This window comes from Musa acuminata, chromosome BXJ1-4, assembly GCF_036884655.1.
Source record: "Musa acuminata AAA Group cultivar baxijiao chromosome BXJ1-4, Cavendish_Baxijiao_AAA, whole genome shotgun sequence".
Taxonomy (NCBI): domain Eukaryota; kingdom Viridiplantae; phylum Streptophyta; class Magnoliopsida; order Zingiberales; family Musaceae; genus Musa; species Musa acuminata.
The window spans coordinates 17639705-17652554 of record NC_088330.1 but is presented as its reverse complement, the minus strand read 5'-3'; the positions used below and the strand labels follow the sequence as shown (position 1 = coordinate 17652554).

At 42.4% G+C, this 12850-nt stretch overlaps 1 protein-coding gene across 3 annotated transcripts in view; it reads left to right on the top strand.

The window, feature by feature from the left end:
* LOC103972977 (probable allantoinase) overlaps nt 1-12850 on the top strand; it is a 45724-nt gene that overhangs the window by 29719 nt on the left and 3155 nt on the right. For 2 of the 3 annotated variants that reach the window (XM_018821236.2, XM_009387403.3), the window contains exon 13: nt 11713-11823. The exons of the other annotated variant lie outside the window; for it this stretch is intronic. In XM_018821236.2, the coding sequence (XP_018676781.2) occupies nt 11713-11823 (111 nt within the window). The remainder of the gene's footprint in view (nt 1-11712; nt 11824-12850) is intronic. 3 annotated transcript variants of the gene reach the window in all.

Here is a 12850-nt window from a genome sequence, read left to right as displayed (position 1 = left end):
TGCTCCAAGTTTGAAGGGGGCTACTACCACACCTTCCTCTGATATGATATGCCCAAGATATTCCACCTTTTTTTGAAGAAAGCAAAAATTCATAGTGGTTGTTGTGTGTTCAAAAGGTGGTTTTCGGTATGTCTTCTTCGCATACTCGTATTTGATGATACCCGGATCGAAGGTCCAGCTTTGTGAAGATTTATGCTCCCTTTCATCTAGCAACTCATCTACTACTAGAATAGGGTATTTATCCTTGATGGTTATGCCATTGAGAGCTCGGTAATCAACACAAAATCGCCATATTCCATCCTTCTTTCGTATTAGGAGCATCGATGAAGAGTAGGGGCTGCAACATGGCCGAATAACTCCTGTTTTGAGCATCTCTTTTACAATCCTTTCTATTTCATCCTTCTGGAGATGTAGATATTGAGATAGCCGAGTATTTGCTGAAAGAATCATTATATAATGATCATGCCGACGGGTAAGAGGTAGGTTGTACGGTTCGTCAAATATATCTGAAAATTCAGCAAGCAAAGGAAGTAGGTTTGGATCTTCAAATTTTATTGGCTCTCCCTTAGTTTGCTGCTCAAGTTGTACCAAAAATCTGCTGCATGCTTTATGCAAAACCTTCTCCATTTGTTGTGTGCAAATCGTCGTTACGTCGGCCCCACGTTTCCCGTTCAGTATCACCTGTTTCTCCTTACTGTAAAATTTCATAATTAGTTGCATAAAATTCCAAGAAATATCACATAATGTCGTCAACCATTTAATTATGAGCATGGCTTCATGATCATCAAGAGGGAGAAGGAAGAAATATGCAATTATCTCTTGGTAAGGCCTCATGATCAGCAACAGTTTCACTTGCGCCCGCCTACGATCATACTTGATAGGTAAGGTCATCCATCGGCGACCTTAACGTCAAACCTGTTGTAATTCTTGATAGGTAAGGTCATCTGGATAGTAACCTTACTCTTTAGAAAGTTATTAGTACTCTTTAGAAAGTTATTAGTACTGCCCGTGTTTGAGTAGCCAGCTAGTGTATGTATCATAACTTCGGTCGGTTGTGGCTCTTCTTCTGCATCTTCTTCTTCATATTCAAGGCTCTCTTCTGGATGTTCAATGACCTCTTCTTCTATTGGTTCAATCATAAGAAGTCTCCCTTTACTACAGCGATGCTCACGGCTCCACGGCTCGTCACAATGCCAACATAACCCCGTCGCATATCGCTCCCGAAGCTCTTCTCTTATTAACCTCTTTGGTGTAGGGACTTGGTCGATAGTAGGGGGGGCTGAGGGCTTCAATATTACTGGTTGAGGAGCGACCCTAGTCCTCTGAGCTTCATGGTTCAATTGCTCCTCTTGATGTCATGCGAAAGAGATGGCTGCCATAAGCGTATATGGTTGTCGCGCTTTAACTTCTCCTCGGATCTCCGGCTTCAAGCCCTCAATGAAGGTCCTTAATAGTTGTTTTTGAGACCAATCACGAGTTTGATTAGATAACCTTTCAAACCTGGTTTGGTACTCCTGAATGGTAGAGGTTTGTCGGATCTTTGCTAGTTGTCCGTTAATATTCTCGTAATCGGTTGGTTTGAAGCGGATCAGCAGTCCTTCTTTGAATTGTTGCCATGAAAGGACTCCATAAGTATGTTCAAACCAGTCAAACCACTGTATAGCATCCCCTTCAAGATGTATAGCTACAATTTTCACCATAGATGCATCCGCGGTTTTATGGTACCGAAAATATCGCTCCGCGCGCGAGATCCAACCAATCGGGTCTCCTTCCCAACTAGGGAAATCCACTCTCATGTAAGGATAGTTGGGGTTAGTCATAGAGCTTCCCCTCTCTTGGAAGTCATATCTTTGGGCTTGGTGCGATTGGGCAAAGCTCTCTCCTTGATTTGATTTCTTCGGGCTTAGTGGTCGGCCCAATCTGAGTTCGGTAAAGAGCGTCCGAATCTTATCCTCCAGTCGCGCCTCGAAGGCTTCGAATTTAGCATTGATTACCTCCTCATATGCCATAGTATATGCCGCCAAATCTGTGATGTTAAGATCTCTCTTTTGTTGTCGGGTTAAAGGCATGTATTGGTTGAGAGAGGTGATGGTCGAAAGGGTTGGTAGATCGGTGGATGTAGGCTATGGTTTAGGCTTGTTTTGTGGCTATTTTGGGTTCAGTTTGAGGGTGTGGTTTGGTGGAGTTTTAGGGCTGTAGATGAAAGTTTTGGATCTGTGGTAGATGGTAGTAAAGGTTTGATAGAAATAAGTGGAAGTTGCAGCCAAGGTTTGCCGTACCGGACTGTACCGCCCGGTACGGGCGGTACGTACCGGTCCGATAGGCTAGCGGTACGCGGACCGCCCTGTACCGGTCTGCCCGTACCGAGCACTGTAGCAGTGCACTGTAGCACTGTAGCACTGCTACAGTGCTCGGTACACCTGAGTGTACCGCTCGGTACACCTGGGTGTACCGAGCGGTATACCGTACCGTACCGGTACCGAGCCCGAGTCGAAACGCCGGTACGGTACGGTACGGCGAACCTTGGTTGCAGCAAGTATGTGCTGTCTTGTAAGAGTAGAATTGTCGTCGAAGAAACAACAGTTTCTCGACGTAATTTCCACCAAAAACTTGAGAGAATTGAGGAGGTAATTGATAGCAAAATCACAGTTTATATGACAGCAAGGATATCTAATTTAATCAAGAAAATTTCGGCAGTATAACAGCAAGGAAATTGGTGCAAATCGCGATTGCAGAATTCTCGTCGAGAAATTTCAGCGGGTTACGACGAAAATTTGCAGCAACACAAAATCGTTTTTAGAGATGAATTTCTTAATAGATCAATCATAGATGGAAGCCAAGATGATCTATGAAGTGTATAAGAAATTTCATTCAAAAAAGATTGCAAATAGATGGGTTAAGGCAACAATATGCGGCTGAAATTTTCTGCAGCACAGATTTTTAAGTATAGCAGATTGGACGTAAAAGATCAGTGGTTTATATTGAGAATTTTTTGATAAAACAAAAGGGAATTCCACTGTTAGGAAGTCTCAAAGATGTCATAAAAATTTCGTAGAAATTTGGATAGAAAAAGTATAGTAGCAAGATCAAACAGATGGTGCTATGCGGTTGGAATTCTACAATGTATCTTTCGTCGTAGAGATGAAAACTTTGTGACGAAAAGTTTATGCGGCAATATAGGAACAATTTTTTTTTTTAGATTTTCGAATAAGGATAACTAAATTGCAGCAGCAGTGAGGTAGGAAACCAAAACCTGTTGCAATTCACGGGGAGATCAAAGGATGATCCGCGGTGGTGGAGATGATGGCGGAATTCGACGACGATCTTTTAAGTAATTGTGGGAATTGCTTTGGACAGTTGTGGAGGGTTGATGGATGGTTGTTGAAGGGCAGCGAGACGCCAAGAACGCTGCTCTGATACCAGGTGTTAGAACCCTTGCAGATTCTAAACTTGGGGTTGATCTCTTTAGGGGATCGGCCTCCTTGGAAGTCTATAGGGGTTCCTCCCTCCAAGTTGCTGCTCAAAGGCTGCAGAAAAGATTCATCTATTGCTTATGAAAAGAGGTGGAATACATGACTATTTATAGGGCTTCTAAACCCTAACTCCTAATAGGACTCTTACTTAAGACTCCTACTTCTAACCAACTCCTAATAGGACTCCTAATCAAGACTCCTACTTCTAACCAACTCCTAATAGGACTCATACTCAAGACTCATATTCCTTTACAACTCCTTATTCTTCTCTAAGAAATAACCTCCTAACCCTAGCCGGTCACTTCACCTCTTTAATAGGGGTCGGCTTAGGTAGGTTTTACATGAATGTCCCTCTCAATTAGGACTCTCCTAGCTAGAGTCCTAACAGTACTCTCCCAATAGCGAAGTCTAAAGCATATGTATGATAGACTTCGAAGGGCTCTCTATAGTCCTACAATTTGAGCACCGGGTCTTCCTAACACAGCAACATTTAGATCTTGGAATGTCGATTCACATTTGTCGGACCATCTCCAAGGTTGCTCCATCAGCAACTTCGTCAGTGGAGTTGCGCACTTCGAATTCCCAGCTATGAAGCGTCGATAGAAGTTGACGAAGCCTAGGAAGGATCTCAATTCCGGCACCTTCTTTGGAGTTTGTCATTCCGCAACAGCTTGTACCTTTGATTTGTCCATCTGAATGGAACCATCATCGATTCCATACCCTAAGAATAAGATCTCCGTCTGAGCAAAATAGCACTTCTCGCTTTTCACGAACAAAATGTTCTCCTTAAGAACCTTGAAAATTGTCCGAAGGTGCTTGACATACTTTTTGTGTTGGGAAATCTAAGGGCGACATCATATGCGCAGCAAAAAAATATAAAACAAAAAACCCCAAATTTCTTAATATGTGTTCGTCGTCATATGAAGATTGGTGCGTAAAACCCGCGACACAGAAAATCACGTGTGAGACAGATAGTTGTGTTATCTAGGGAGATCGTATATCCCCGAATCTTTACAGATCTGTAGGAGTGGATGAAGGAGGTCAAGCGTCCTCCTCTCTAACGGTGATCCACACAGTAGGGCTGCAACGACGCTCCTCAAATCTCCAGGCCTGTTATCTGAGAAGGGAGAGGAGAATAGGAGGTGGCTACTAAGAAACCCAAGCCTATGGGCCTTTAGTTCCCTCCTATTTATAGCGGCCCCTAGTTAACCCTAATGGATCCTGCCCTATTGGGTACTGGATCTCCATCCAATTACCCAAGCCTCTTAGATTAGTGGGTCTCTACCCAATAATCTCTTATTAGTTTTTATTGGATCTCATCCATGGGATCTAATAATTTAGGGGCTCATTGGATATCTAATAAGATAGAGGCTCCAACGGATATCTCATATTCGAATCTCTACTCATCGCAACACCTACCTTATGTGTGTGACTCTCTAGGTCCAATATCGAGCTGGTCATGAGTCATACCTATCAAAATTCCTTCTGGATCAGTGAATTATTATCTCTATAATAATTCACTCGACTCATCGATTGCGGACGATTTAGGCCACTACGCCACATTCCCCAAACGATACAAGGGAATCCAATCTTTTGGACCTATCTGTCCTCAGTTACTGCGTACCTATAGTCTCTCATTCATCTAATATCCCAGAGACCATATAGCCGGCATGGTGTTGTCATACGGTTTCTCCTCGAGTCTCACTCTAATCGAATTCTCCCGGTGAACTCTTTCTCTCTAAATCCGAATGACCTTGACCAAGAATTTGTTTGAGCAAGAACACGGGATATTCCTCTCATGATACCGAGAGCGAATGATCCTCTATCGACACTCAATAGCCCTCGTAAGGTTGGCTGCCACTCCTAATAACCAGTTGTATTAGATTTAAAACTTTCAAACCTATAAGTCTGGTATCAAAGAGTAGAGTACTCATACAGGATATCCTTGGTGTCTCAAGTCTAAGGATCAGATACACTACTGGGACTACGAAATCGTTGTCTGACAGTAAGGCATCATCAACCATCTAGTATTCCGTGAGCGGATCAATTAGTGAACTCATTCTTCAATTAGCACCTGCATTGTATCCTTAGTGTGTCCCCACACGAGCAGCTATGATACCAATTGCCTCCATCATATGGATGGGTATACAGCACACCAATTTATCCGGTTATCTCGATATCCCTCTCGAGTAACCTATGACTAGGATTATTTAAGGTTTGTGTTTAAAGGCGAATCGATCTCATTATTATGATCTCATCACGATCTGATTCCTATTGCACAAATCCACGGACATCATAATATATATGCATATATGCAACAAGCAATATAAAGTGATAAAAATGTCAAAATATAATAAGTAAAAAGAATGCGTATCATGTCATACGTGTTATCACTCATGTGATTGGCTTGCAGGGCACCTATGACTAGCACCTCGAGCATTTGGCTATAAATGACGATATCGTCTAAGTAGACGACCACAAACTTATCCAAATACTCTTTGAATTGTTGGTTCATAAGAGTGCAGAATGTGGCCAGGGCATTGGTTAAGTTGAAAGGCATCACCAAGAACTCAAACACTCCATACCTGGCCACGCAAATAGTCTTCGCTTCGTCGCCTTCAACAATGCGCACCTGCCAATACCCCGACCAGAGGTCGAGTTTAGAGAAATACTTTGTTTTGCCCAATTAGTCGAACAAGTCCGCAATGAGCAGGATGGGATACTTGTTCTTCACGTCATCTTGTTGAGGGCTCGATAGTCGACGTATAGTCGGAGGCTCCCATCTTGTTTCTTTTGGAAGAGAACTGGAGCTCCGAATGGTGTTTTGGAACTGCGGATGAGACCACTGCTTAGCAATTCGTCTAACTGTTTTCTGAGCTCTGCCAACTCTGGAGGGGACATGCGATATGGTGGTCTCGCTGAACGCTTTACTCTCGGCTCCAGCTCAATATTATGATCCACGCCTCTACGTGGTGGCAGAGTTTTCGGCAACTCAGGTGGCATAACATCTGTAAACTCCTTCAAAACGTTCGCCACCACAGCAGGTTCATAAATAGCCTCCCCGTCAAGTGGCTCTAGCTTCACAGCAGCCACAAAGGTTAATTCTCCTTTTCGTACCCCTTTCTTCAATTGTAATGTCGATATTTGTTGGGGGTCCTTGGTTCCACTCCGAGAGACGGGAACCACACAGGGGTCGTCGCCTCCCATTAAACATAGGGAGTTCAGGAACGGCAATGGCACCAACTTTGCCGCGTGCGTGAACTTTATTCTGAGAATCACTTTGAAGTCGTCTAATGGCACCGCCATCATATTTGTGCTCCCGCTCCATGTTCCGATCTTGAGGGGGACTCCCTTTGCCAGCCCGGAGATCCGTTTGGCCGTTAAGTTCATCGCCTTCATCCGACTTGGGTTCTTCTCCAACATCAGCCCTAGTCGCTTTGCTTCTAGATTAGCAATCATGTTGTGGTTAGCGCCCGTGTCCACCATTGCATGGGTTGTTTGGCCATTGAGCTTGATATTCACGTACATCAGCTCACTTCTCCTTGCTTTATGTGGCTTTGTCTTCATGTTCCCCCCCACTTGACCCCGCAAAGCATTTAACAAACGCATTGCTCCCATCCGGGGTCCTTGCGACTCATCGTCGCTGCTGGATTCCGAATTACTCGAACTAAGAGCGACGACTTTGCCCTTGTATGATTTGGGGGGGTGGATTGAAGTTGTTAAGGCATCAAGTTCTTGTTTCTGTGGGCATTCCCTCACCATGTGCGGTCCTCCGCACAAGGAGCATCCGTCAGGTTTTAGGGTCTTGCCTTTCGAGCTTGGCCCTTTATGGGAACTCTTCTTCCTTTGCTCGCCCTCGGTCTCCTTTCCTCGAAAATATTTTGGAGGGCGATTTCTTGAAGATTGTTTCCTTTTCCCTGAGTCCTCCGAGGAAACAAAGTTGGTAAGCATTTTTGCGGCCGCAATTGCGTCGATCATATCGGTGACATTCCTTCGATACAGTTCCTGTTAAGCCCATGGCTTCAGGCCATCAAAGAAGCTGAACAGCTTATCCTTCTCAGACATATCTTATATGTCTAGCATCAGTGCAGAAAATTGCTTTACGTAGTCTCGAATGGAAGTACTTTGACGGAGTTGTCTCAGCTTCCTCCTTGCGACGAATTCTGTGTTCTCGGGTAGGAACTGAGTTCTCAACTCCCGTTTCAAGTCCTCCTATGTGTCCACATGAAACTGACCTTGTTGGATCTCCTCCCAACGGTTCGCCACCAAAGTTTTGCATCCCCATTCAGATACATGGTTGCTATTAAAACTTTGGTATCTTTAAAATTGGGCCTTGTAGCTCGAAAGTACTGTTCCATATCAAACAAGAAATTCTCGAGCTCCTTTGCATCCCTAGCACCTCCATAGCAATGATGCTTAAGTGCCCTCAAGTTTTATGGCGACGCAACACTGGTGTTGCTCCCTCCCGCATTTAGTACCCTTGTGAGCGTTGTCACTCTGGAAGTGAGTTCCGCCACGACTTCGTGCAAATGTTGCACGGAGTCTTTGTTATTGTCCGTCAGTCAATCGACTAGAGCCTCAACGTTGTCGATTTGGGATTCAGCTTCTTCTTGCAAGCTCTCTACCCCAAGAAGCCTTCGTTGGCCTAGGTAGAGTTCCTCCAAGCTCGCTTCAAGAACATCCATGCGGGTTTTCGATATTATGAATCTCTCCTTATGGCTCTTTTTCCCGATTGGCGCTCCAGATTGTGCCTCCGCTTATGGAGAGTAGCCAACATCTCACTCATCATGTTCGCTGCCACGTTCTTCCAAAGCGGCTTCAACAACATGAGAGCGAGTTTGCACTTGTAGCCCACCTGCGGTTGCTTGGGGCAATAGTCCGGCTTGCCCCGTCTTGCTCGATTCGTAACAATGCTTTGTCATGGCGAGATTGCGAAGTTTCTTCGCTGCTTGCTCGAATTGCTTGCCTGCTCTGATACCACAATGTCACGGACTTAGCTGGAATTGCATAAATCATGAGGAACCCTTATGGCAAAGTCACGGACTTAGCTGGAGTTGCCTAAGTCGTGAAGCACCCTTGCGCCAACTCCTCGGACTTAACTGGGATTGCCTAAGTCATGAGGCGCCCTTGCAACTATGCGTCCGTAAAGGGTTAACCTAGTTGCAACCTCGTACAGGTCCCGAAGGACCTACGAAACAGAAAGTTGATTAGTTTGAAAACGAGCGATGGATAAGTCTCGACGTCTCGCGAAAAGGGAAGCTTTACAAACAATTCAGCGAGCACCTTGAGTGCAAGAGAGAAAGAGAGGAAGGAGAAAACAAGGACTTTAAAAGGTAGAACAAACAGTTGTAAGTCCGCAAACAACTGCTCACCGGGAGTCGGGCGCGAAGGTAAGTTCCCGTTAAGTTAACGTGCGAACTTGTGAAGATTGTTCAACGCCCGACACTACCCCGAAGCCCCATCCCCCCTAGTGCCACCCAGGGGCTTCCAGGGTGCTGAGATGGCTGATGTTTTGCGTGAGCCTGTAGTCTGTAGAAAACAAGCCGTGGCATATGAAAATGAAACCATTTTGGGGTAGTTTGGTCCGGCGCGGTGAGCGGTCGCACTACAGCGTTGCGAACTGTCATTGCTTATATTTTTCAAGCAAAAACACACAAAATCAAGGCAAAACATGCTGTCATGTATCTGTACAAGCATGCAAAAAGCGACGAACGATTCGTTGAACGAAGTTGTTGCGGGTGCGCCACGACCGTTCGTGACAGCTCGCTGCTCCCGCTCATGCTGTCGCTGGTCGCTACTACCACTGCTGCTTCTCTTAGTCAGCAACCTCGATCTTACTCTTACACTATGCCTCCGCTACCACGATCAATGCCGCTACTCGTTGCTACCGTTATCGCTGCCACTATCGTCGCTCCCGCTCCCACTGTTGCTGCCGCTACTCACCGCTACTATTACTCTTACTCTCTCTTCTCACGTCGACTCGATAGTACACTGTTAACAGTATACTGTTAACTGTATACTAGTAATAATACTTTTTTATTTATTAGATTAATAATATATTATTTTGATTTTAATACTGTTAATTTTTATTTATTTGAAATTATTGTTATTATTTTGAATTTTGAGATTTTTTGTTAATGTGATATTGTGATTCTGTAAGATTTTTTTAATTTAATATCATATTTTTATTTAAATAATTATATTTATTAATTATATTATATATTTTTATATTTTAGTGCCTCGCTTTGCTCTGGCGAGGTTTAGACCTTGACATCTTTTGGTACCTAGCGCTTTTTAAATCACTGGTTTGGTCATAAGAGCGCCACTAGTATAAAAAATATATAAAAAATAATATTCTCGTATAATTTTAGTTTGGAAAAAATCAAATTTCGTATCATTATTAATATGTCATGAACTACACCATATTGTTTACTAGTGTAGCCTTAGTATTTCTTGCTTACAACTAGTGATTCATCAATCTCTCTTGCTTACAACTAACAAAATCTTACAACTAACAAAATCTACTGTAAGCTTGTTTCTGATCTGAAAATATGCATGTTAACCTTGTAGGCATTACTATAGCATTATTAGATGTTCAAACTTTTGAAAATACTATATTTTAGAGATGGCCAAAACCTGTATTTGCATGCAAGAAACTTTGGTGCTTCCATATAAGGATCTGCCATTTACATTTATGAATGAGATTCATGCTGCATCTATGTGAGTCATGGTCCACTTATATATGAACAGAACATCTTATTAACAAATCCTGAGAATTTAAACTATACTCATAGATGGTCTAGGGAAGAAGAATGTATGTGAACTATCAACTGTCATCCTGCATTAAATATGCATATTATTTTCGCTCACAAATTGTGATGGGATAATACAAAGTGCAAGCTCTTTCGTGTGTAGAATTGACATGCTTCATTGTAGTCACTGACATTGAATTTTGATGTGATGTTGAGCAAATTAGATTTCTTATATTGGTACCATGCCAACAGAGTTAGCACGAGAATGGTCTTTCTCATTTTATCACCCACTTTTTTTCCACATCTTATGTTGCCATCTAGGTAAACCCCGTGCATGAGGCATCTGGAAACGGTTAATATACACAACCTTAACTCTAAGATAGTTGTTTTTTGTAATTTGAACCCTAGTTTTTTCATGTACCAAAGCCTGCCTCTGGCATTTGACATCTGACTCTCCTTAAAAGGTGATCATCAATTAGGATGGGACTCGAATGAACTTTGTCATCTGATTTATGGAAATCTAATTTACATATCTAAGTGACTGACCACAGATCCATGCTAAATTTCATAAGCCCCTTCTTGAATTGTCTTTGCTTGCCCTTCTTATATTTGCCCACCCTGGAACCTAATATTTATCTCCTATTCTTCTTCATGAAGCTCATAGGAACTTTCTTGGTATTTATATTTTTTTCCTTATTTCTCATTGGTTGAGTCTCACCATAAACATTTATTTTATCTGGATATCTAGGCCTTGTCATCATAGTTGGGTTAAAAGAGTTTAGCTTTATGTTCCTAGCAAGTAGAAAATGTTGACAGGGTAGTTAATAGCATCTGGGTCAGACGATCCAGTTCAAGGAACATTTATAATTTGGAATGAAAAATATCAACATTTCAAAAATCCTAAAAAGGATACAATAAAAAAGAAAAAGGTACCTACATACAGTCAAATATCCAATAGATAGCAAGTATTTACCTGTGGGCTGGTCATTCTTGTCCATAACCCCTGAACCGTTGTTTATAGTATAATATATATATATATATATATATATATATATATATATATATATATATATATGCTGACGTACAAATGTATACCTATTTATTTATAAAGGTGTGTTCTACATTCGACTTATTTTATTCTAAGAAATTAGAAGAAGTTGACCCCTGCAGTACAACATTTCAGGACTAGTATTATTCTATGCTCTTATTTTCAGGCCACATAGTAAAGCAATTTGCTCTCCAGGTAAAGTTGGTTCATTTTCCCTGTTTTTGGTAACCAACTAAACTGGGGTGTAACTACAGCAAGAAGAGCTGTATTGGAGTGCAAAACAATCGGTTTATATACTCTTTTTCTTTTTTGATTAAAAGCTTCATGACATATCTTTGTAGTAACAATTAGATACATCACTAAGCTTTTCAATGTCACTTCAATAGATGGATTTTTTAATCCTCCCTTTAAAAACTAATGGGACATGAATGTTCTGTAGTATGTTCTTCCTATCACATGGACTTATGGACAAAAGTATGGAGTTTCGTTCAGTCAGATTGCAACATGGTGGAGTGAGAGGCCTGCAAAGCTTGCAGGCCAAAAGTACAAGGTACTAATCTATGTTATCTCTGTTTAATTCAGACTACTTGATTTCTCTTTAGGAAACTTTATTATGCTACAGTAGGATGATAACTTCTAGAACCATTGATATCATTCATGCAGCTATGAATCTACAGTATTGCCAGTCTTTTGCAGTACTTGTATATAAATGAGACTATCACGTGCAAATACTATCACGTTGGTACCATGATCTAGGCGGTAGAAACTTTAGAGCATGAATATTGGTCTTATGCAAGGTTCGTCGTACCGACCCGTACTACTCAGTACGGGTGGTATGTACTGGTCCGATAGGGGACCGGTACGTGAATCATCCTCTACTAGATGGTACCATAACCTGACCCTGTATTGGGCCATACGGGGTCTGTACCGAGCGGTACAGGTCGGTAATGATCGGATTTCGATCGTTACCGATCAAGGGCTGAGATCGCGCTATTTCAAACGGTCAAATTTAGTGTTTGAACCATAGAAAAGAGTTTTAAAACCCTTTCCTCCCTCTTCTTTTGACTCATCACTCTCTAAATCTCTTCAACTCTCTCAAACTCATTCTCACTCACATCTCTCTCTCATTTTGATATTTTCACTCTTTTAAACTCAATGAGGCTATGATTTGTGGATTGGATCAAATTTGGGAGGATTAAGAGGAAGATCCCCCTCGGTCAGAACGTGGCAGAAGGGGCCAAACAACATCGAGTCAGATTGCTCGAGGAACTAGAGACACCCAATTGTCATAGTCGTCCGCCTAGTGTGCAAAGGCAAAGGCAAAGAGGAAGGCAGTAGCATCAGCTACACTGTTGGAAAAAATCAAGTCGGGCGATGAAACACCTTCTCAATTGCATTCAACAACCCGCTCAACCCAATGACATGGCAGCGACGTGGATGGCAATGCCTCAATTGATGATGACAACGATGCTAGGGAGTTGATGGTCCTGTCTACACAATTTGAGGGTGGTGCATGGATCGAGAAGTAGTATTTTACACATGCCACTTAAAATTCATATCATGGAACTTGACGAGGA